General features: G+C 40.4%; 2 protein-coding genes and 1 pseudogene across 7 annotated transcripts in view; 2 read left to right on the plus strand and 1 right to left on the minus strand.

Annotated features, from left to right (window-relative positions):
• Positions 1-854: 854 nt before the first annotated feature.
• Positions 855-3482, minus strand: LOC118425302. The gene is made up of 4 exons (XM_035834108.1): positions 3033-3482; positions 2261-2378; positions 945-1745; positions 855-871 (listed from the first exon to the last, which is right to left on the minus strand). Exons 1-4 carry the CDS (start codon positions 3177-3179, stop codon positions 855-857), a joined length of 1083 nt encoding a protein of 360 aa, XP_035690001.1. The 5' UTR covers positions 3180-3482.
• Positions 3483-4894: 1412 nt separating this feature from the next.
• Positions 4895-5009, plus strand: LOC118426785 (annotated as a pseudogene).
• A 477-nt stretch (positions 5010-5486) lies between these two features.
• The window catches only part of LOC118426446, a 56729-nt gene continuing 36162 nt past the window's right edge, over positions 5487-26053 (plus strand). For 5 of the 6 annotated variants that reach the window (XM_035835844.1, XM_035835850.1, XM_035835849.1 and 2 more), the window contains exon 1: positions 5487-5599. The gene's annotated coding sequence lies outside the window, so the exon portion shown is untranslated. Of the gene's footprint in view, positions 5600-15588; positions 15789-26053 lie in introns of those variants that run through there. The other variant, XM_035835847.1, reaches the window with a different exon arrangement.

The following is a 26053-nucleotide window of genomic DNA, read 5'->3' on the forward strand; positions in this document are numbered from 1 at the left end:
CTTGGACACTTGGATAATTTATTTACAAATTAGATGAAATTTAAACAACTGATATTACAGACTATAATACCATTACCTATTTGCATACATAGGAAGTTCCTGTCTGAACTTTCAGTTGCTTGCTAAATGAATGTCCTGTGGCAGACTGTTCATATAGACATGAATATACTATATATATTAGATGAATAAATCTGATACATACTTACATATAAGATATTTTGTCAAAAACACTCATGTTGCACAATGGTCATAATTATAACACATGTACCTTAAGTAAATGACATTTTTCCATCTCATCTATCCTTCTTGGTTAAGCTTATTTTCAGTCATGTGGACTAGCAACAGCTGCAGAGCCTGGCTGTGTTGGATTTTTAAAAACAGTTTTGGGAGTGTGAAGAGGCATTTCACCTTTAATGTTAAACATAGCCTTGGGGATGTTGGCATTTCTGTAAAGGTGTAATTTGCTTCAAGGACAAAAAGTCTATCGAGGTTATTTGAGGTAAAGCCTTGTTTTCAAGAGCGGTCTCAAAAACATGTCAGAGCAGCAAAATAGTGACTGTACCATATACTATGAAAATTCCTATAGTCATTATGGCAAATATACGTACAAATGCGCCCAAATGACAAAGTTTTACAATCACTGTTCTTCCAAAGTTGTATACAGACATACCTGGCAAAAAACACTATTGGCTGATGAGCCTTTTTGTCCTGGCTGTTAAGTTACTTTTTTAAGGCATCCTTCTTGGAAGATTTTGACAAAATCCCCCTGCAGTTCCAGAGCAAATTACGATATGAAGCGGTTATCTCTCTCTGTCAGTCAGTCTATACAGACTATGACACTACGCAAAAAGAAATTAAGCGGCAGAGGAGACTACAATACAAAAATGTACAAATTGAGGAGGTTATATCATACAAACAACAGCAAACCGTTAATGTTTCCTTACAACATGGTGCCAGGAAAGATGACGTCAGGGCCCGGTATGTCCCTGCCTGGCTGTCCTTGACGAACGACTTCTTCATATTCTCCGCTTCTTCTCCATCTTCGCCAGGATTCCACTTCAGCCCGAGCCTCTTCAGTAGCAACCGCAGTGTCTTCTCTTTCCCTCTCGCCAAGGCGCTGTAGTAAAGCAGGCAGTGGAAGAAGTACTCTGGGTGCATCTTCTGTAACTCCAGAGCACGCTGCATCGTGCCAACCCACACGGTCACCGCGTAAGACCCAGTGCTTCCATCAGAATGATCGGAGAATTTGGGTCCGTCTCCGAAACTTCGGAAGTAGTCGGGTACCATCGGTGCCCACCTCCACAAGCCGAGCCGTCTCAGTCCTCTCAGGAGGGAATATACAACATTGCTTTTGAACCACAATCTTATCCACGATTCAAAGCACTCCATTCCGTTCCTATACAGGAATATGTTCTTTGCAGACGGAAAGGCGCGGTACATCAAGTCTCCGATCAGCAGAACATCAAATTTCAGCTTGTACACGATAACATCCCGGTGACGAGGGTCTGCCGTCATGAGGTGGTAATTCAGCAGGGTGACGACATTCGTTAAGAGCTTCACCATGTCGTCCTCGTCTAGATCTGACACGACATCCGAGCGCGCCGCGGGGTTGGGAGAGACATCTTTGGCACGTCTGGACCGGAGCACTGCCATGTTAATGATGGAGAATACCTCGGGTTCGTTGACTGCTTGAGCAACTGAAGTGGCATCGGCTGCTCGTGTGAGGAGGGTGGAACCACATCTTCCTGTGAGAAAATACGGAATTATGTTGACCGGTTTGTTTAGAAGTCCAGCTATTATTTGGGGGTTAGGAATTGATATTATGATAATTGAAAAATAGTAATGTTTGCTTGGAAAGACAGAGTGAAGTTGATAGTCCAGGAAGAGAAACATAAAAAATCGTCTCTTAGCCCCTGTACATAATTAGCTCAACGCAAAAAATGATAGCTTGATGTCACACGGTCAATTTTAGGTATGATGTTCTATGATCCAAGTGGGACATCATGGTTCTGTATCTGTATCTACGAGTATATAGCCGGCATAACCGCCCTTCGGCGTAACACGCCAGGTAGGACACTTAGTGCTAATTTATGCAAATTAGGCAAATATGGCCCGAATAGCAAGACATTTCTGTAGGTGCAGCATTAGGCCAGTTTATAACGCTACATAATAACCGTACTCACTTCATTATCACAAACATCTTTATTCATTCGAAGACTGTACAACACTATTTGTTGGTCAAAGTCGACAGCAGTCTTACCTGTATTGTAGACGAATACATTCTGCACATGCGCCACCTTATGACGAATGGCATCTGCAACATCTTGGAGATGTGAAAACGGAATGGAGAGTACCTCAGAGGCGCTCCTTCTTTGAGCCTGTTGGGAAAGAAGATATATTTTTTTTGGTATTTACATAGCCGCCCGAACGAGTTCCCGTCATTAAAGCAAAAAAGGTACGCTTCATCAAAAGTCAACTTCCCCGAGGCTACAATTAGTTCTGACCCGGTTACATAAGGTTCACAGTTCAAATGTCTACCAAATTCCAAATCATTTTGACGTTTACTTTGCTGGTGACACCCTGTAACATGGAAACATTGACAATTGCGCTGCGACCTGAGGTGTGCAGGTCAACTTGTGTCTGCTGAAAGTCAGTCCTCTTTCAAGTTCAAGTTCAAGGGAATTCCTCATCAAACATTTGACAATGTCTCGTAGATTCCATGAAAAACTTGATCAACTCACACATCTCTGATCACAGTTCACCCTTCTTTTTCACTCCACTTTATACTTCAGTTGTCGAAAGGACGTTGACTTGAAAGTATGTTTTGTAATGAACACAATGATTTGAAATTTGGTAACGTTACATATTGACAAATGACTTCGCACTACATAATTGTGCCCCGATATCAGGCTGAGTTCTGCACCTTATTTCTGAGTGAGGCCGAGACCAAATATATCTCCCGCCGTATGCGTGCACATGCCACATGGAAGGCCAAAACAGACAGCCAAGTTAGAAAGGCTGAATATTTGTACCTCACGAAAGAACGGGTGAACTTTAAGATCAGTTCCGTCCACTGGTCTCACCAACACTACCGACTCTTGTTCCCAGTCGATGCTGTACACAGAAAACTCGTTCCCGCGGCTTGTGAAGAACCCCACCACGTCGTTCACCGGTTCCATGTTTTCCAGGGGCACGAAATCGTCCAGAGAGTTTAGCGCTAACTGGATTTTTCTCTTCTTCGGACGAACCCTCCTCGTGTAAGACAGGAATTGCTTCTCCTACATTTAAAGAACAAAGGACAATATGATTATATGAATAATTGAGGTTTAAAGATAAAAAAAACATTCACGTTTGTGCTATAGAAAGAAGATACGAACCTTCGGCCAAGGTGACTGAACTGTCCGTGTCGTCAGGTAGTAGGCGCCGGCAGCAACTCCGACCACGGTTGCGGCAGTCATTCCCTGCATGACGCTGGCCGTCAACTGTTCTGTCATGGCCGAAAAATACCCGAAATGCCGACAGTCGTGGATTGGCTACAACTAACAACGATCCTCTGAATCAGAAATTCTGAACAAAGTAGGTGTGTCCAAACCTTTTATCTGATTTTTACTTTTGCCTACGCGCCATTCACTGACTGACCTTGCTTTGACGTCTCTGTAATTTTTCATCTAGCAAATATGCATAGCCAAGGGCTGTACACTGTACCGGTTCTTCTAATGTTTTGAACTTTTTTTTCACATGTACAAAATTAATGAAAGCTAATGATGTGTTAAGGATAGGTCTCTGTATGATTCTAGAATGATGAAATACGGCAGGCTGCAGTTACGTTCTGCAGTGAGCTCTGCACTCGTTATCTGTTTTATTTCAATACTTTGTCGGTCTTGTCTCTTTAATGAGGTATTGTTGTGGAATGCGTCCCTTGTAGGCTGTTACCTGACGTAAGTAGCTGTATCTGTATTGTTAAACCAGTTTAAGCGCCCCTGGGTGTACTACACGACGCTTCACTAACTGGAGCTGAGGCTTTTACATCTTCTGTTGGTCAGGAAAAACTTTACTTAAGTTACTTTTTTGTCTTCAAATTCCATAGGCCTCCAGGTTTTTTAATAGGGGTCCATAGTGGTAGCCGTATGTTTCATAGAGATCAGACAGAGAAACTGGCTCTGTTAAGGTCATGTCAGGAAATAAGGTGTCCCAAGGTTACGTCTGAAGTGAAGGAAAGTCTGAAGTTAGGACACACCACATAACGTGCGTTTCATACAAACATCGCTAGAGTGCAGCTCCGCACGGTACCTTCTTGCTGCATTTGCTTGACGCACGCAGCTAAGGCAGCAAAGATACTATTCTCATCTACACGGCCAACAAGTTGAATAATATATGTTTTTTGGACATCACAAGCAGGTTTATTGTTCTGGATAATTTACCACATTACGTATTATCAATATCATTTCCCCCTCAACATCTCTAGGTAGCATTTGTTGCATAGGTGGATTTGTCTTAATTGACAGCCCACAAGCAAAAATGACTCAAAGAAGATACGTACAGTTTGCACATTAAGTACATTAAGCTTCCAGTCAATAGTTGCAATACATAAACTTGCATTTTAATCTAAACTTGTTGGTGCTTAATTCTATTTGCAGTTTATCATTTTCTAAAACACCCCAAGCAGCCTGATATTTCATAATAAAGTAATGTATTTTATTATCATCAAATTCATTTAATAGTTTTTTTTCCAAACATCTTCAGTTAGCATTTGTTATATACAGGTGGATTGCCCTAAATTGCCAACCCACAAGCAAAAGTATATCAAAGGCAAGAAGTTTAATTTGCAGCAACAAGTATAATGGCGTGTGTGGTCACAATCACGTCCATTCTGAAGCGTGTGCGTGCCATGCATTACTCAAGGTTTTCCTTCAACACGTAAATATCTTTCGCCTTTTACTAAAGATATCCGTGGAGGGGAACCGCTATTGAGCTAATCGAATTTTTCTCAGTCCTGCGTCAGCGGGACTATAAGAAACCAAAGTATGAAACACACACACTCTACATTCACCGATTAGGTTACAATTGCAAGCAATTACAAGTGCTAGTACCTTCACAATGGACCAAGGAGGTTTTAAGTTCTCGAGCCAGGGAATGGAGTTGGCAGGAAGAGGGAGTTATATGGTCCCCGAAACAGAGGAGTATTGAATTGACCCTATCCATAACAATACACCGCTCACCAAATGGGCGAAATAAAACATTTTACGTTACACATATTATAGTATGAAAGATACGACTTACTCTCTCTCCCAAGAGCTATCTAAAGATCATACCCAAAAGTGAAAGCAAGGGCGCCAGAAGGATCTTGGTTTATAGCTACAATAGACCCGCTAAGGAGGTCAACCTCCTTTACGGAAGTAACAAAACCTGTGCTGTGGTCACGGGGAATTTAAATGCCCCTCTACCGTATCACGTGGGTGGGGATTCTATTTTTGTTTTTCCCGCGCTCTTGACATTTGGGTCACAGGTCAACGACCGCCAAAACAATGACGTCATGTCATGGCGGAGGGTGCGAGATTTTGAATTGCTGTTCTGTCAAAACCCAGGCCGTTTTCTGCAAGTAAGTCACTTTTTACCGATCTTATTCAGCACACGAGGTATTACAATGGATAGGACTGCATCGGGGTTACTTTGGGAGATTTTGATCGTAAAAGATGCTCAAGATTTCGATGTATTTTTGCATGAAAACTTGAGCATGAGCACTGATTTTGAAATTGATGCATGATTAATTTTGTTTGCACACTGAAAGTGTTGATGGCAATCGGTTTGTGTATTATACATTACTCGAACGATATGTTTTCAAGGTTCATATGAATGTTTTGTGGCCAGTAAATGTTGCCATACGTTTCAACTTTTCAAGGATTAATTTTGGACAGGACTTTGACTCTTGAACCGTGGGAGAATCAAATGTGCGCGTGGCGGTGGTTGTCAAAATAGACCCGTGTCCAAGTCGATATGAATAGATCAAAGTGCAAAGATGTATATTAACGATGAAATCAAATAGCTGTAAGTCACTACAAATTAGCTAACCTAGATGTGTTCCATATAACGGTCCGGTACTTTTTACTGCGATCCTGTTGTAAAAGATGTTATGTTATTTTTCAAATATCATAAATGTTGATTGTGCTTTTATTGAATAGTTTTGGTGAGATCATACTATAGGTTGTTTTGATGAATATTTCAACTGCACGTTTTACCTGACAAACAAAGCTGAAGGCAGGGTTGTATTATGAATACAAATGAGGTCCTCCAGCACAAAGAATCTTTTCTGGCCATGATAAGTAAATTTTATGGATGACATCAGTGTGCTCATCAGTTTTGCCTGATTTACCTAAAAAAAATCACCTCCTGTGATGGTTTAATAACATGAAAAGAAAGTAAAGATTTTTAGTTGGTTGTTGCACTAAGCTTTTCTTATAAAAAAAAGATTGTGATCACAGGGAAGTCTGTCCAATCTTGCACATTGTGTGTAATGCAGGTTTAACTTTTGTGTATATTATTACTAGCCATGGTAGTGCTGTTATCACCTGTATGAAAGTCGTCTATTGTTCATTGTTTAGTTCACCCTGAGTGTTATACTATCAGAGAACTCAAAGCCACCCCTTTGACAGGTGGATTTGTTTCCGGATACCTGAATACCATAACTCTAAAACAAGGTGACAGATCCTTACACCCAGGCTGCACAAAATACACAAATAACACTTCACCTGAAACCCTTTGAAGTCCCCGCCTCACAGGGCCATCAGTTTTTAATCTGTTTCCATGCCACTTTAATAGTTTTTGGGAGCCTAAAATGTTAATTTTTCATTGTTAAACCAATTTAATCAATTTTATGTCAAGTTTTGATAGACTGGGATGGGAAGGGTGACATTTTGTCAGGCCCAACAAGTAAATTTCAGTTCCAGTCTACGGAGGGACAGGTCCTGGACTCAGGAGACAGCATTTCTGCCTTGCTTCCGCTTCAAGTTAGAGGGTCTGTATGGGGGGCAATGAGTACACCTTACGGTAAAATTGGCCAGATCCACTTTATGCTTAAGTCTAATGTATTAATTAATGTCGTCACCGGTCTGCTGAGCTGCCGCTGCGCCGTCCGTCAGGAGACCGTCGATTCCTTCCACCTGGGACAGGAGGTCGGACAGCTCCTTGTCCGCTTTCAGGTCATCCAGGGTGACTGTCGCCTTGGTCTTGGCGGGCTTCGCTGCCCCGGCCGCCGCTTGCAGTTTAGTGGTTGCCCTGCATAGCAGGGCGTACTGGCCAACAGAGAGATCCAGTATTTGCAGCATGTCGGTAGTAACACACAGAAGGGCTTCTTTCTCCGCAAGTTCGGCCTTGGCCAAGGCCTTGACCGTAGCTGGGGTCAGCTTCGCTGCCTGGGACCATTCTGCAAAATCGAACTCGGCCATCGCGCTTGGAGAGAGAAGAGGTTTCGCGTCCGCACGCTTTGAAGGGCGGTCCGGGAATGAGCCCCGGATTGTCCCGCCTGCCTGTAGCTAATTAAGCTGACCCTGGTGGGTCCGTGTGTGGTCGGGTCAGCAACTTCTTTGATCAAAACACAAATAAACAATCCCTTTATTATAACCATTAATGCCGAGAGAGAGATCTAGAGAAATGTATTATGAATAATTGCCAATCATACATGTACATCACATTTAACTAGAGAAGTTGCCTGTAAATTACATAAAATTAGGTATTTCTCCCTGGCTATATTAGCATGATATTGGCTTCCCATTGTTTCCTCATTCAAAGGTTGAGAAAGAACTGTAGTTGTGCTGAATATTGATAGCTGGGCATGAAAGAATTCTAGATATGATTTTTTGGACCATATCAATGGCATCATCAAATTCTATTGCCCGATTTGCCCCTAATATCGTATTTCTTTAGAGAAAATACTATCCTTTGATATATAACGGGCAACGATCTATAACATTATATGTTTTCATGTGCATAATGATTAAAGCTACGATGCATACAGAGCCCCAAGTAGGATTTATGCATCTCCGTGCCCTGCATGTATAACACATGGATCAATACTGCAATACCCTTAATCTAGTTTGTGCAAGCGAGGGTTGGGAGATTTTGTTTCCCAGCCAGGATTTATTGTCGGAGATGTTGGGAGATCATCAGTGTTGACAGGCCCAGGGCACGCACGGCAGTTTCATATTCAGCCAAGGGTGGTCCTGAGCTTGGAGGAGGTAGAGATAGAGAGAGTGAGAGGTAGGATGGATTACATATTGGAAAGGATTTTGTATGTCGTATGTGAGATGGTAGCTGTTCAGATAGATTTTGTTTGTTTTGCATACATGTAACTGGTAAGCTGCCTTTTATAACCTTTTAACACAGCTGCTGTTTTGTATGTAGTAGGTAAAATACTTGCTGCATAAGACCAGTCTGGAACGTAAAATTTGATCCACCTCTACTTGGATGGACCCCATCTCTTTTTGATATTAGTGCATTGGGATTTTTCACATAGTCAAGGTGTGGCTCTCCTCAATCATAGGACCACCGGCTTTATGTCCCTTTTGAGAGAACATGTCCTAAACCAAAGATATGTACTAATTTTCACCTAACTCAAGTGAGGAAAGAGATGTAATTATATAAAGTATCTTTCCCAAGGGTACATAACATTGGGGCATGCTTCAGGGATTGCAGATGATTTTTGAAAATAAGCTGTTTATTTTCTTCAGGATCAATCCATGATAAGAAGATCAGGCAGTCATTTGATTGGTCTGAATGATAATCCTTTGTTATTGATTTGTAGTAAACCATCACTGATGGTTATGGAAAGCTTTAATTTACAAGGGATCTTGGCAGGAAATCACTCCTACCATATTTTAGTATTTTCTTTCATGTATAAGTACTATAACGTTAAGTCTTAATGTATTAGACTCTAGGTGTCATGATGATATTTTGTAATTCAGTTCAAAGAAAATAAAGTTATAACGTATCTTTGTCTTCATATAATTTTCCCTGTTGCTATTTAGGGAGAAAGTATTTCATGCTGTGCGTATCTGAATTGTTTTTCATCTGAGTTTAACTCTAAGTACTTACTGTGAGTGGCTTTAAATTTGCAGGGATTTAATTACGCGGTAGGGATTGACAGTCAGGCATTTGCCACCGCCCAGGCTGATCTGTTAGAATATTCACCGTCATGCCTGGGTCCCTGTAATCCCCTTCACAGTAAGGCCTAGGGGAAAAAATGTTGTGTTTCCTGTTTCAGTCCTCAAAAAATTAGGGTCGCTAGGTAGGGATTATCTTTTTTTATTGTAATTTTTTTAGGCTGGCCCAAACTCTGTTGAATGAAGTAAACTGAAATGCTTGCGGACACTTGTCTTTCAATGTCAAACTTTAATCTATATGCATAATAGCTACATATTTATCCTTCATTAGATAGGGCAAGCAGTGTTTTTACTTCAATAGGATGCAGGCTGAATAAAAATTCTAACTGGAAGCCATGTGACTCCACTGCCAACCAAAGAAGTCTAGGGTCGGCAGGTTTTTCTAGGGTAAGTAAGGAATCAGGAAATACAACATTTTTCCAAGGCCTAACCCCCCATTTATTTTACAGGGATTTAATTTAGTACATGGTAAGGAGAAAATGAAGTGCTCAGGTGGTTTTAGAGGGCAGAAAACACCATTTTGGTGGTTTTAAGTTTGCAGTGAAGAGGTTACCTAGAAAACTGCAAGACTTAGTATTTAACCACCAGGAAAATTTTGACACTTACAGTATCCCTAGAAGAATGTGCCTTGAATGGATTGACAGACATTTGCCAATGCCCAGCTTGGCTGATCTGGCAGAATATTCACTGTGATGCATGCAGCCCTGTAATCCCCTACCCCATGATTGAAGTGGCCTCCTCCAGTTGACCCCGCCTCCCACAGAACCATCACTCAGCATCCCAATCCATTATCCAATCAGGGCCAAGGTGGAGGGGTCATGTCCTTATGATGTAGATGGATGACTCACCGGAAGCTGCGGTTGTTGATAAGAGGTATATTTCATACAGCTGACAACAAATGATATTGTTGTTGGGTTTACTTCAGCTTGTGATCCTGAAGAAGGGGACAGTGGTCGTTGAAAATTTGACCTGTCTGTGTGTACTTTTGTGTTGGAAGATTTAGCATTTAGCATTATTTATACTACTATTACTACCAATACAGATGAGCTTCCATGATAACAAGTGATATTGTTATTAGCCTTTGCCAAGAGTTTTTTGATTTGCAATAAAGATTGTATCTTTTTGGCAGCATTTGTAATGTGGTTTGGGAATGTAACTCGAAAAGCTATGGTTGGATCATCATGATACTTGGTATGTTGTAAAGGACTTGTCCTGTCAAAGAAGTGATTAGATTTTGGGCCTCCTGGTGACTTTCTTTGGTACTGCAGCAGAATGTCCAGTTTTTATATCTCATGCTCTGGACAAGCTATGGTGACAATTTTTGGGTGGTAAAGGAGCTCTTGTTATGTACATGATGTCATCATACTTTTCATAGGGTAGCACTTTTCCTTGCTGTTTCAGTCTGTAGCAGGGCATATTCTTAAAGGGACGGGTTGCTTTTAACCCTTCTCCTTTATTAACGTGCTCGTGGCCCCCTATTTTGTGTCTCTTCCAAAAAACAGTAGTACAGCTTCAACCAGGATGCTGTCTGCCAGTACTCTCCAAGCAGAGGTTAGGCTCTGGTTGTTTTTTTTACGTTTTTTTAGTCATTTTTATCAGGCTTTCTATTTTGTCATTTTTCTTGAAGTACGCCAGCCAAATGTTAGGTTTTGACACAGCAAGATTTAAAAAAAAAATAGAAAGCCCGATAAAAATGACAAAAAAAAATGTTAAAAAAAAAGCCGAAGCCTAACCTCTGCTTGGAGAGTAGTCTGCCAGATTTGAACCAGGGGTCTAGTACCAACTTATGGGAATTAACCAGGATCTCAAATGTGAGGCTGCTGCCAGTTGTACTACAGGGACATCCCTCACTTCTATGATATGCTAGCCTTTTAAAAGGTTTATATAAATTTGCCATTCCTAAATTAACGCTAGTTATAGGCAGGGTAACCTATATCCGTTGTTTTTCAAAATAGGGTATTTAGGCACATCAAGTCGACAGGTGGTAGTTTTAAACTACAATATCCTGAAAATATTGCGATTTGAAACCAACGTCCATTGACGTGATATCCCCCAATACCCTGTTTTTACCCTGCATCGAATATAGGTATATACCCAACGAATAAAGGTGAACTGGTGTTCCTCAGTTCAGTTCAGTTGCATCCTACTAGTACACGAAGTTCGGAACTACAGTCATCGCCCTTGGTTTCAAAGACATTCATGCTAAGAATATTAAGCATTCAGAAAAGCGCATTGGCTACCAAAGCAGGCTGTCTTAACAAGTCACGTTCTGCATTCATCAGTTCCTTCTTTTTTGTGTGTGAAAAGTCTGATCTAATTGAGATGGTCTCATTCACACGGTGCCAGAGACAGACGTTCGGTCGCGACCCTATTTTTCCAAATCCTTCCCTTGACCTCTCTTTTCAAACGCGCTGCCCCTTCAGACTGATTATACAGTCCGTGCACACACCGTCGCCAAATTGGGTCAGCTTCAGGAGCAACTGGACGCCCTTGGCTAATGAAGGGATGGAATTGTGTTAAGGCTTTGAAAGGCGTATGTATGGGGGAGGCAAGGCACTTCTAATATGACCATTTATTACATGTACCTCCATGAAAAATGGAAGTATAGTTTTGGTGTGCCCGTGTGTCTGTCTGTCTGTGTTTCTGGCTATTTATTATCAGCATAACTTTAGAACCTCCTTATTAATGAAGGGATGGAATTGTGTTAAGGCTCTGAAAGGCATATGTATGGGGTGAGGGAACGCACTTCTAATATGACCATTTATTAAAATGCTATGCTTCTGTGATGGCCTGCACACTGAGGTTTTGCTGCAAGGCATAGACAAGCAGAGAAAGCAGCCTTACTGAGTCGCGTAATTCATATAGAAAGGCGACGGAATTATGCATAATTGCCTTTCTTGAATGTAGCGTAATAGCATTACGTACTCTGACTCTGAGGTTCTTCTGAATTGAGCGTTTTTTCAAAAAGCATTGTCGGGAGTACAGGTACCAGACAATCTGCTTGTTGAGACGGACAAAAATTTGTCCCATCCGTCCAAAAATATGAACTCCATGACATGAAATAAATGAAAATGAAAGACACTTTCATAAAATTTCATTCAATTATTCGTCCATTTGTCCATCCATCCATCCATCCATCCATCCATCCATCCATCCATCCATCCATCCATCCATCCATCCATCCATCCATCCATCCATTATAATGAGCGAATATACACATGCAAGTTTTCCTCAATGCCTTCAATTTTCATCTTGACTGCTTGCTGAATTTTTACATTAAGAAGTCCAAGAACCAATAAAATGAATTATTGTGGCCTAGAGAGATCCTGATTGCAAGTTCTCAATCCAATTTTAAGTACTATGCGAACTCGAAGATTTGAAACAATCTGGAGAATGTATGAAACAATCTGAAGACTTTTTGAAATAGTCTGGTCAGGAGATTTTAAAAAAATCTCCAGATTTTTTTAAATTCTCAGTGACGCGTGAGGCCTCCCACTGGGGATCATTATGATCCATACTATGGCATGGAAGCTTTTCACAAAGTATCAAATTAGCTGTAAAGGTTTAGAAGTGCTAGTGTTTGTCCAAAGTGCAATATTTGCCCAAAATATTTGTAGGTCTAGTTCAATTACCGAGTGTCCACTATTGCTTTTAAACTTCCATTCTGAAGGTCTGATCCAACCATTGGTACTTGACATTAGAAAAAGCTTACACACACCAAGAATATCTGTCCTTGAAAGGTAAAAGAAAAGAAGCCTGAATCTAAAGAAATATACCTAAATTTGTTCATGGAGGTTAGACATTCAGCCTGATTCAGGTAAACAATATCTAACGACAATTCCATCTCTACAATCCTAACACTCAGTTCCTATGGTGTTGTCTTACCATATAAAAAGGATGTATACAAATATGATTTGCATGTGATGAGTTACCACGAGGATAAATTAGTGTAGCCTAAAGAGATCCCAATTGAAAGTTTTCAATCCAATTTGACATAATATGTAAAGATACCTCAGTGGACAGGCCCAGTCTAATTACCCAGTGTCCACCATTGCTTTTAAGCCTCCATTCCGAAGGTCTGGTCCGTCCATTAGCCAAAATGTGGTAGATGGATTGAAGGTCATTTCCCCGGACTGCTCGACAGTATTACCTTAAATGGTAATATCTGTGGAGGAAGGATGTTTGCGCGGTCTTCCCATCATGCACGTGTGACGGTTACTCGGGGACAAACCGTTACGAATTCAAAGCATCATGGGGGATTAAGTCGGACGCCGATTCCGTGAAATGTCGAGAGAGTATTGCCTTAAATGGAAATATCGGTGAAGAAAAGACGTTTGCCTGGAACTGTGGGACAAACCATTGAGTCATCATACAAGGGGGAGTCAAAAATTACTCTAATGTACCGGTAAATGGTTTTACTGCAAGCACATTTTCATGTTTTGAATGAGTAGAAATTTGGCGCAAAGGTAATGGCACACATCTTCTTGAGACTGAAAGATTTTGATTTTTTGTCCAGATGTTTTTGAGCAACTAAGTTGATTCTATGATGACTGTTAACTTGGTACTCCACCAGAAGCAAAGAATGGTTCCAGTCGTCTGACCAACTTACAAAAACTGTAGGATGCTGAAATTAGCTTCAGACGTAACTTTAAAGCCTCAAGCATCAAACCTCCAAGCACATAAAAGAACCCAACACACTTATCGAGAAGAGTAGGCAGGGAAACCTGGTATGCTTGGCTCATTATGTGAGCCGTAGCGAAGCCACATTTCACTTCTTAGCTATCAAAAAAGCATCCCCAGTCAAAGGTTTGACTGCTTTATATCAGTTTTATTGCAAATTCTTGCCCGTGGGCTAACTGCAGGTATCAGGAACGGGAAGTTCCTGAACAGAAAGTAAAAAAAACAATAAAGCAAGGGTATACTTTAGTCTAAAAGCTAATTTTTGATTTTTCATTCTGGGTAGACTTCTTTTTCAGAGACAGTGGTAGACAAAAGATACCACCTTTTCTATATACCTTCATCTTTTATCACATCTATTCAGTATTCAGCTGAGGACACTTGGTGGGCAGGAGACTGGCCCTCTGATGTGATATCTGATGTGGGAGGAGAGGTTTATGGATGTTTATGGTTCGTATCATCAGATGGTAGGAGAGGGTAGTTGGCTTGCTTGCTGTAGGATGTCTATCATCATCTCTGTGGTGTACTAGTAATATATACCTGTGGCCTGGTAAAATGCGCCATTGTAAGCTCACCGCTTATCTTTACGATGCTAAGAGTGTTGCCCGCGCGCCAAGTTTGTTAGTACATGCTGTGGAATTTTTTACAATGTTGGTTTCAATTACTTTCCTCACAAAGGCCATTGTGGGGCAGCGATAAACTAGAAAGACTGGCTGCCAGAAAACTTAGCAGACTGGGCCTGTTAGAACACTATGCAGCTGACCACTGACTGAGGATGGCGACAAAAACTGTGTGACTTTAAGCACTCTTTTTCACTTGAAATTATCTTACTTAAGATGACGAGGATAAGAAAAAATTGTCCAACTGAAACCAACACAGTCAGTTAGAATTAGACTCAGGCAGGTTTGCACTGTTTTGGTAATTTCACCTTTATGTTCTGCCTTCAACCACACTCGAAAATATGATATGTGGTTTGAAATTCATAGTACTTTTTGTTTCTGTGTATGGGACAATAGGATTGTATACAGGATTGGATAGATGATGACGTACATGTATGTACTAGTACAGGTCTTACTGATGTTTTAATGGCAGATATTCATGAAAGGTAGAAGAATAATTATGTGCCATGGATCATTGATCATTACCCTCAAAGCAGGCACCGTTATTGTCAAGGGAAAATACTTAATAGGCGCAAAATGTCATCAAGGCTATTTTTAGTGATGGCTGTTAAAAAGGACCATTATGATTCCATTTACAGGGTATGCTGATCATTACCTCCTTGAAATTGGAGGTAATATCTTGGGTCTGTCTGTGTGTGTGTGTCTGTATGCGTGTGTGTGTCTCTAGATATTTATGGTCAGCATAACTTAAGGAGTGGATGGATAATGATGGTATTTTTTCTGTCTCGAAATATCGAGAAAAACGAAACTCGTTGAAAGTATGAAAATTTGAATACTTCCGATTCAACTTCATAGATGACAGAAACATTGCGTCAAGCATGAATTTCAAAGCTTATCTTTGAAAATCTCATATTTTCCCCCAACTTGATTCCAGATATTGTAAAATGACTCTCCCGAGGGGTTTTAGCCTCTCGGGAAACGGCAAACACATCTCATTACCAGTATGTGTGCGTGAATAAATCAATCGTAATCGCCATGAGTCATATACGAATAACGATCATGTGACATGGACACCCGCAAATCCTTTGTTTTGGGTGGTGACCAGTGTGCGAATATAAGCCATAGCTCGTGGATGTGCGAGTTTTTTCTAGTGGAAACTAATTATCTGGAGCAGCCCTTGTATTAGCTGGAGTATTACGGCTTGTCTGTGTGACTGTCAGTCATAATACGAGGCATTGTGATCATTTCCGGCACTGGATGTATTACTGTTACACCTGCATTGTGAGGATTTGGACGTCGTGATACCTCCAGATATTGCAATTGTGCAGGATTTTAGGTAAGTAAAAGTAAGGAAAAAATAGTCAAATACAATTCAATATCTTCATAAATGTAAGGGGAAGAATTGGTTGTTGAATAAGAAAAATGAATAATTATGACTACAATGTGCTTGAGCTATTATATGATATTGTTACCGCACTGATTTTATACATTATCCTATTAAATGTACAGTTACGCATTTTATTTTGTACAGTCATGCGTATCTGTAAGAAAATTTAGAAGAAGAGTTATTCATATATCTTTGCTTTTGTAATTTGTCTTTTGCTTGATAAGAGAATGCGATCCACTGTCAATGTTGTAATCGGGTTTTACTGAGATTTATTAGTATTTATCATATTTTGATATCATAAAGGCAGAGCCCTTTGACCTACAAAGCACGGGGTAGTGTTTTATGCAAATTTATGCAGCACAGATATAGAATATGGGCACTGAATTAATGCATAGCTGTCGGAATAGTGGAGGACATTTTGTCTATCAAATGAACCTGGAAGGCTTATAAAGCAGAATGACCCATAAGAGTTTGCAATGACAATTATCTTCATCCTTTGTGTAGTGGGAAGGACAAGGTAATATGTTTTTATATTGCAGGTGATAAATGTAAATGTTACATACCAGAACTCCAGTTTAAAAAAAAATCAATGACATACTTGATCTAATGTTGTTAAGTAGATTTACCAGTGGCATAAGATAGTATCAAAGCTGGCTAAGGAGTACAGCTGGCCAAAGGGAGTCATCAGCCATACACATTACTAGGCTGGCTTCACTTCTCTGGCAGCTTTTGATACAGCAACTATCTTATGCTATTGTAGGATATGCTTGGAGATGACTGTTTGTTATGACTCTGTCCTGTGGTGCTCAGACAAAGTGACATCAAGGTGTAATTTGTGTCCCAGGTGAGGTCCTTAATTCCGCACCTGGTGGGGTTGTTACCTGTCTGGTCCTTAGTTTCCATGGATGGAGGATCAATTATTGAACATGGCTGTGGTCTGGGGCGTCAGACACGTACATGGAATGGTTGAAGTGAGTCATAAAAAAATGTACGTCCACAGGGAGGCTCATTATGCTGGTAGGAAAGTGGAGAGTGTAGTCTGGCAAATTATCTGTCTGACATATAACGCTAGTTCACCTTTATCCGTGGGATAACCTAAAACCGTTGGCTCATCAGACCGTCACGTACTGGGTTTGGTTGAAGTGAGTAGTCATACGTCCGCAGGGAGACTCATAATATGCTGGTAGGAAAGTGGACAGTGTAGTCTGGCAAATTATCTGTGTCTGACATATAACACTAGTTCACCTTTATCCGTGGGATCACCTAAAACCGTTGGGGCATCAGACACGTACTGGGGACGGTTGAAGTGAGTCATACGTCCACAGGGAGACTCATTCAGACTCATTATGCTGGTAGGAAAGTGGAGAGTGTAGTCTGGTAGTCTGGCCAATTATCTCTGTCTGGTATATAGGCTTATAGGGAGGGGACATTTTGTGTGGGAATAATTTCTGTGACATCATGTATAGAAACGTGCAGGGAATCTGTAAACAATTACTGTAAATTCATTTTCACACAAGTAAAGATACCTGTCCCTGGTGCTGAATACCATCTCTACAGAGGTAAATACACTTGTCCCTGGTGCTGATTTGTTATTGCTTGGGCTTAATTTCACAGTATGATTCTGTATTACAGCAGTAATGCAATTCTGTTATTACAGTAGTAATACATTGGACATGCATATGAGGAATGTCATAACATGCAAAGCTAGGTGGTCCTAATAAGTATATACTATTATTAGGTAGTCAATTGTACAGGTTTGACTATAGTCCGGGATGGGTTGAACACTTATCTGTCATCATACTAGTCTTGCTTGTAATTGAGGGAACATCATCTTTGGGACATCACTGTTGTGTACCGTAAATCTTGAAATGTTAGGTTTTATTTTCTAGCAATCTCATGGCAATAGGAATGATACCTTTCCAATGTCTAGTATTCACTATTATTTAAGAACTGTTTGGCAGCAAACTTAAAAATGTGGCCAGTTTGGCGTCCAGGCTACCAGAATGATAGCTTGTACCTGTATGTTTGGGTTCCTAAAGGTAGGGAAACATGAAACACAACATTTTTTCCTAGGCCTAAGGAACGTTGGAGCTGTTGTTAGCCTCGAAAGCAGCAGTCTGTATGAGGGCCTCAAAACAGTCTGGCCTCCAGGCTACCAGAATGATAGCTTGTACCTGTATGTAGGGATCCCAAAGGTAGGGAAACATGAAACACAACATTTTTTCCTAGGCCTAAGGAACCTTGTTTCTGATTGGGCCTGGAGCTGTTGTTAGCCTCGGAAGCAGTAACTGGTATGAGGGCCTCAAAACAGTCTGGCCTCCAGGCTACTACAATGATAGCCTGTACCTGTATGTAGGGTTCCTAAAGTGAATGACCCAGTCTATAAAAAGGGTCATTGACCCAGGGTTGAGTTGCCTTGGGGAGAGGATCATTGTGCGATCCATTATACAGTACCTTGGGATGAATTGCAATTGAGGCCATGGGCTGTATACATAAATAGGGGTCAGAGAAATATATGCAAGGCAAGTACGGCTTGCATTCATGCTAAAGCCATAGTACCTTAATTTGTTTGCTCTTTTATAAGAAAAGCAAAAGAAATATGGTTAAACTCGGAAACTATAAACATAGCCAGGGACCAGGTTGATGCCTTGTGTTCTCATTTTTTTTGAGTGACTACTCAGGCTACAGGTATGTTCAAGTTCATGTTCTCAAGCGTAAGGTTTGTATTGTCATGATAAGTACTTGTGGTTTTCAATCATACATGTATCTTATGATAATAATCATAATATTTTTCCTTCTGAAAAATTATCACAATATGATATTTTCTTTTTTCATATAGCTTTACAATTTGAAAAGTAGTGTAGTTTAGTATACACACTGTACTATTAGATGTTGGACAGTTGGACGTTCTGCATTTTGTAATTCAAGGTATGCAGGCGGATGCAAGACTAAGAGAAGATATAGAGTTATAAGGAACATAAAATCCATCTGCCCATTGTCTAAAGTATGACTCTAAAAACGAGTCCGTATGTTTACAACCATTCCCTGCTCTATTCTCATCCCAGCCTGTCCCCATAGCAATCAAGTAAATGGGAGAAGCATTGCTGCGTCCCACGTTTAATTTACCAGCTGCGTTAAGCACCGGGGACGCCCGTCGCATACGTGATGAGATTTCTACTATATCTCCCATCGGCCCTCGAGATAGCAGGGCTCGAAATACCACCTGCATATGTAGGTTAGTGCAGGTAAAATTGGAGCTGCGCAGGTACATGTATTTCTGGTGTCTACCTGTACCTAACCTGCACTGGTCCATGTACTGTGTGTTATACATAAATGTCCTATGATGTAGGTGCATGTGGATTGTTATTAGCTGCATTGGTTGTTACCACCTATAAAGTATAAAAGAAAAATTTAGCAATGGTTCCTGAACAATTTTAGCATGATCCATACTTCCTAAATTTAGAGTGGTGCAGGTAAAATTTGTCTGGTGCAGGTAATTTTTATTGTTACCTACACCAGTGCAGGTTAATGCAGAGAAAAAAGTATTTTGAGCCCAGCTATAGCTCCCATCGACCCCCGAGATAGGGAGGCATCTCCCGGTCAGACCAGTTTGGCGCATTTGTATTGTGTGGCTCTCGCGCCACCGATGATTGGATGGCAGGGATTGTGGGTCTTCCCAGCTAGACTCGTCTATCAGCCTGGAGGTACAGAAGAGGTTTTCACCTGAAAAAGTCGCGACATACCGACCAGGAATGGCTGTGATATGAAGAAATTGCAGGTCTGTGTGGCTCTATATTTTGCTGTCAAAATTCAAAAGTGTTGTTGTGTTAGGCGTTGGTGAATTGCTGTTGATGAAAGGGTAGTGGTACGTTGACAGTTTTTATTGTCGCGGAGAGGTGTGAGTTTTAAATGGCTGGACTATGAAGAAATCACAGGTCTGTGTGGGTCTGTATTTTTCTGTCGAAATTCAAAAAGTGTTGTTGTCTACAGACCTTTAAGGGCCAATTGCTGTTGATGAAAACACTGTGGTGGTACATTGAGAGAGAAAGAGTGGTTGTATGCGTGCACAGTTTTTATTGTCGCGGAGGTGTGAGTTTTAATGGCTGGTCCGGATGCATGCCCATTAGTAACCCGCAAACGTTTCAACTCCTCCATAATTTTCCGACAAGTCTCGGCTGTCTTCATCTTAACATTAATGGCACAGTGGCCACATTTTTCATTTGGTAGCTATTCTTTTATGTGATACCAACTGTGCTCTGTGTGATTTGTTTGACAAATCTGAGAAATCCGTCGTATTGTGTACGTATTGTTTTGTCAATAGATTGTATTTACCTAATTGTTAGTTAAACTGATTGCTGTCAGTCTGTATGCAATTGGGTGTGAAATTGGGAAAACGTGTAATAAGGTTTCTCCCTGTGAACAACGTTCTATCCTCTAAGGTTAGTAGGAATAGCTGTTTTGTATGCATTGTTTTGCTTTCCTTTGTTCTTCTGTCCCAAAGGTCACCACTATTTCTGTACATGCTATTTGTCTTCTACATACTAAGTCTCCTTTGACAGATTTCTTCCAGGTATAATTAAATGAAGGTCACAGGATTTCTTGTTTTATATGGTAAAGTTGCTAATATAAAAACATGATTTAACTCTAAAAAGCAATTTGTTTTAAATGTTTTCTAGTGGTAGTGAAATCAAATGGGGGCGTGGGTAGGTATTCAGGAATAATTGTCGGTTATTTGTTTGATGCACATTAAGGTTCCGTGCGTCATCACACGAAGCTTTCCATTTTGTAATACCATTACAGTAAAGGCAATTAGACATCACTCATATTTACTATGATTTAGAATGATGGTATTATTCTATACCTAAAGGCTTTGTTGTCAAGTGTACTGAATAGAAATAGCATGAACTAATCCTTGTAGCAGGGCTGCCTCCAGCTTAAAATTTTTTTCCGTCCCACTGATTGTTTGGGAGCCCCTGTTGTTGATTTTCATGGCTAACAATTTAATATCATTTTTGGGACGGATAAAATTATTTTCTGTCTCAACAAGCAAATTTCTAGGATGGAAGAGAAAGCCCTACCTTGTAGTCATTAAATCTGACAACAAATGCTTCACACCAATATTGCCAGACAGGAAAATTCTCAACGTTTGTAGATATTATATTAACCTTTTGTCACAGCATGTTATTCTGTCTGTGGTGCGAATTGAGTTTACCATATATGGTAGTCCTCCTCTCACCGGCTTGCATGTAACCGTACAACCGTACGTGTTCACGTATGTTTGATAATCAGGCCCAGGAAAAATGATTTTCTGTTTTCGGTTATCTTACTAACCCAAGGAAAATCTGCAGACACTGGCCTTGTTTGGAGGGTTGTTGATGCTGGTAAGAGACATAAAATTCTTTAACATTTATTCTTTTCATTCACTTATACATGACATTTTGTATGTCTCTATTGAGGATCGAGCAAATTGCACAATGTGGTTATGAGAAGTCCTCTCCTCAGAAGCATAAATCGACATTGAATTTACGAGTTTTAAGAATAATTGAATGTTTTATTTCAGTGTTTTTTAAATTTCATATTACAGTACCTTAGGAGGTATTCTAACATGATCCTTTACTAGACAGTATATAGTCAGCCAATAACAGTTACACCCTTGCTATAGGATTATTAGCCTATGTCGGCTTAAAGCTGTCTGCACTGGCTCTGATGTCTTTGTAAAAAGCCGTGCATTGTCCATTGAATAGAAAAGTAGCTTTACGTGTAGATACATGAAAAGGACATTCAAAGCTTCCCAAGCTGTTCACGAATTTAAGCATGTTTTTGTAACACTATTGGCTATTGAAGTATCTTTTGATCTTTATCAGATTCTATAAGGTGTTCTTTCCAAATTGATAATCTGTGAAAATCTATTGACGTGGGCAATGTATGCTACTACTGTAAATGCATTTAAGTTTGCAGGGATTTAATTTTGCAGTAGTGGAAAAAAGGACTATTCACTGTGGTTTTAAGTTCGCAGTAGCACCATGCACTGTAGTCTCTTACTGACATGAAAAAAATGCTTGCGGTGGTTTTAAGTTTGTGGTGAATTGGCAATGCGAAAGCCAAAAAACATAAAACCGCCACAAAAATTTCTGCAATTACAGTAACTGATTTGATGAAAAATTTTTAGAGCATGATAAATCAATAATTTCTAATCCTCCTCTTTTAGACTTTTTATAAGATCAGTATCAGGGCTGGCTCCAGGACCCTTCCCTCCATCCCAGGATGGAAAGTTGCTCGATGGGACAGACCTTTTAAGTCCACAAAATCTGATAAGAAACGGATCAAACTGTATTTTTGTTAGCTAAATGGACAGATTTAACAAGGAAAATCAACAACATGGGCTCTCACAGTGTATGGGATGAAAAAAAAAATAGCTGAAGACAGGTCTGATAAGTATTGAAATTGGTGCAGGTGTGGGCCCCCTAGCAGCTTTCTCCAGAAATGCAGGGGTATTTTTCTCCATTTGTGCTCTTGCACCTAATATATACATGCTCCCAGCTCGGAAGAAGGAAGAATGCGATAACCAGGAATAGAACACTTTAACGGCTTTGGTTTTGTGATAAGTCTTATCGTTGGTGCACAGAAGGTTCTACAGTATCCCACAGAGGATAACACTATAAGCTTTCGCTTGCCCTAATGTACATGCAGGGGAGCAATGTAACCTTTCAAGGTTTTGCAGGTAAGTTTGTTTGATGTGTACATTTTCAAAGGGATGGTGTAACAGTAATGATTTTCAAGCATTCAAAGCAGACATGGCCAAAATATTGAGTAGGGGTGATTGCTAAAATTATCAAGTTTTGCCTGCTCTGTCCAGGGAGGTTATATATAGTAGAGCAATGTGTAACCTTATAATGTTTTCCAGGTAAGTTTGTGCGATGTGTACATTTTCAAAGGGATGGTGTAACAGTAGGAATTTTCAAGCATTCAAAGAAGACCTGACCAAAATATTGAGTAGGGGTGAATAATCAATTTTTGCTTGCTCTGTCCAAGGAGGCCATGTAGTAGAGCAATGTGTAACCTTTTAATGTTTTCCAGGTAAGTTGTGCGATGTGTACATCTTAAAAGAGATGGTGTAACATTAGGAATTCTTCAGGGACATTTCAAGTTTTCAAAATCAACGAAGGTCTGGGCGAAAAATGGAGTTGAGCCTTGGGTTGATTACTTCTTAGTTACCATAAGCTTTCGCTTGCCCTTGTACATACAGAAGAGCAATGTGACCTTTCAAGGTTTTCCAGGCTAGTTGTGTGATATTAACATTTTAAAGGAATGGTGTAACAGTAGGAATATCTTACAAGACATTTCAAGCATTCAAAGGAGACCTGACCAAAATATTGAGTAGCGGTGAATTATCAAGTTTTGCTTGCTCTGTCCAAGGAGGTTATGTAGTAGAGCAATTCCTAACCTTTCAATGTTTTCCAGGTAAGTTGTGCGATGTGTACATCTTAAAAGAGATGGTGTAACATTAGGAATTCTTCAGGGACATTTCAAGCGTTCAAAATCAGCGAAGGTCTGGGCAAAAAATTGAGTTGAGTCTTGGGATGATTACTTCTTAGTTACCATAAGCTTTCGCTTGCCCTTGTACATACAGAAGAGCAATATGACCTTTCAATGTTTTCCACGTAAGTTTGTGTGATGTGTACATTTTCAAAGGGATGGTGTAATGGATTCTTCCATGACACTTCAAGCATTGAAATATTGAATTGGGGTGTTTGCTTACTACAATCTTTTGCTTGCTCTTTCACATACAGTAGATCAAGGAGCTTGATAAAAGCTCCTTGAGTAGATCAAAGTGGCCCCTCAAGGTTTTTTATTTATTAGTTGTGTGATATGTAATTTTTTTAAAGAGATTTATGGTTGTAATAGGTATAATAGATGGAATTCTTCCAGGACATTTCAAGCATTCAAAGAAGACAATCATAAGAAAAGAAAAATGATAAAGAAAATCATAAAGTTTTGCTTGCTGTCATATACAAAATGTACAGTAGAACAAGGTGACCTCCCAGGTTTTCCAGGTAAGTTTCTTCCAGGACATTTGAGGAAGCCCTGGCCAAAATATTGGGTGGTGAAGGTAGCAATTTTGGGTGCACCTTAAGGGAAATGTGCCCAGTACTTCTAGCCCTTTGGTTGTCATTAATAGACCTGTAATCTTTTGTACCCCTGTCACTTCCTTACTGATTGATATCAGACAGCCACAAGTGAAAGTGTCCAAAACAAACAGAGAATTTCACGCCCTGTTGGTAAGTGATTGTTTCACAGGAGTTTGTGTACCTTGTCGGGTTTGGCCATGCAGATTGGTTTCAGCTTCCTAAATGGCAGGGTGGCTAATTGAGTCCAGGGAAAGTAGATTACTGTGTTGTCACATAACACCATGCTTGTTTAAATCTCTGGGTTATGGTCTCAACCCTGGAAGACTTCTGCAGCTTGTACAACTGGATTGAAGTTTTTAAAGACATAAGCTTGAAGTTAAGTCTGTGGAATGTATCGGTAGGAGGGTAAATAGGGAAAACAAATGCTGCTCTGAGGGAATCATTCCAAAAATAGGAAGGCTAGAGGGTACTATAAATGTTTAAAATTTTGCAGTGGTCTTATGTTCTTAAAACAACCATGAAAATGCTTTGATTTGTCCTCTACCCTCCTACCCTCTTGTTTCAGCTGCAAACTAAACACCGTTGTTCAAACTATTAAACTTTTCTCCTTGCCACAAACTAAGATCCCAGTGTTTATACAGCTTATTTTGCAATGAAGTCCCCATGCAAAAATTGACTATTCTAAAAGTTTTGCTTACAGTCACAAGGTGAACAACAAAATTAAAAATTTTAAAACGCTGTACATTTGTATGATAAGTTGCTTATACAATATTAATTCTGTCAAGTGAGGTAAACAAAGTTGATAGAAACCTGCCCCTCACCAAGTTTAGGTAGTACCTTAGTGGTAATGTGTAAAGAATACCCTCTCCACTGAAAACATGTACTTAACTGTGTATACCCAGGCCTTGCCAATGTAAACTGTGAGTTAGCACAGGAGTTTGACCAGAGGTTACCCATGTTTGTGTTTTGTGGTTGCTGAGGTAAGAGAGCCGATGACAGATGGAAGAACTTGTGTAGAACTGTTTCCAGGAACCGATCCTTCGTCCTGGGATGTAGATTTGCCTGTTGGGGCAGAAGTTTTTTTTTTTGGGACAGAAAGAAAACCTGTCATTTAAAAAACATCTGAACTACATTACATGAAATTAGAAGCAGTATTCAGTGTTAAATAAGGAATATGTTATGAATTTGGAGTGGAGAGGTCACCATGAAAAAACATGAGAATAAAACCTTATGCCTAGGTTACACATAGCCGACTTTGGTTCCCGAACACTAGCCGACCCTTAGCCGACCCAAGTCGGCAGTAGTTCGGGAGTAGTCTGAACAGTTTAGGCCACGCCTATTTTTTAGCGCCGAACATATCCCGAACACCTCCCGACCAGTAAATGACTTACTCCCGACTGTGTCCCAAATGCTAACTAACCTATCACCAACCATCCCGACCTCTAGCCGCAGACTGGCGAATCACTCCTGACTGATCCCCAACCGATTGCCGACCCTTTTTCGACTTGAAATAGACATAATGAGCGATTTTCAAAAGAGTGCTCATTTTCGTTTTTAATCAAGAAGGTCCTTTGTTCTATTTGTAAACATAACCAAGAGATCAAATTTAGATCACATATAGCTCCAGTGCGGCATTTATGGGTCTTTTGTTTTTGGCTGGATGTCGGTCGTGTGAAGTTCGGGAGTGATTCGTCTACGTTCTGGCAATAGTCTTTTTGCTTGGGAATGAGTTAGCAGAGATTTGTCTAAGGTCTTGGGGTGAATCATTGGTAAGTTGGAAACAAGCTGGGAGTAAATCAGCAATGTTTATGGCGTGGTTAAGATTTAATTTGACTGCTGACTTACTCCCGAACACCAACCGAACACTAGCCGACCGTGCCGAACACCAGCCGACCACCAACCGACCCATTCCAGAGTTGCCGTTCAGAGCCGAATGTTTTGAACATTTCAAAACATTCGGATGGAGCAGCCGAACACCAGCCGACTCAGCCGAACGCCAGTCGAACGCCAGTCGAACGCCATCCGACTCAGCCGAACGCCAGCCGACTACAGCCGACTAGCTCCCGAATCACTCCTAAACCATAG

This window comes from Branchiostoma floridae, chromosome 11 (assembly GCF_000003815.2).
Source record: "Branchiostoma floridae strain S238N-H82 chromosome 11, Bfl_VNyyK, whole genome shotgun sequence".
In the NCBI taxonomy this organism is placed as follows: Eukaryota; Metazoa; Chordata; class Leptocardii; order Amphioxiformes; family Branchiostomatidae; genus Branchiostoma; species Branchiostoma floridae.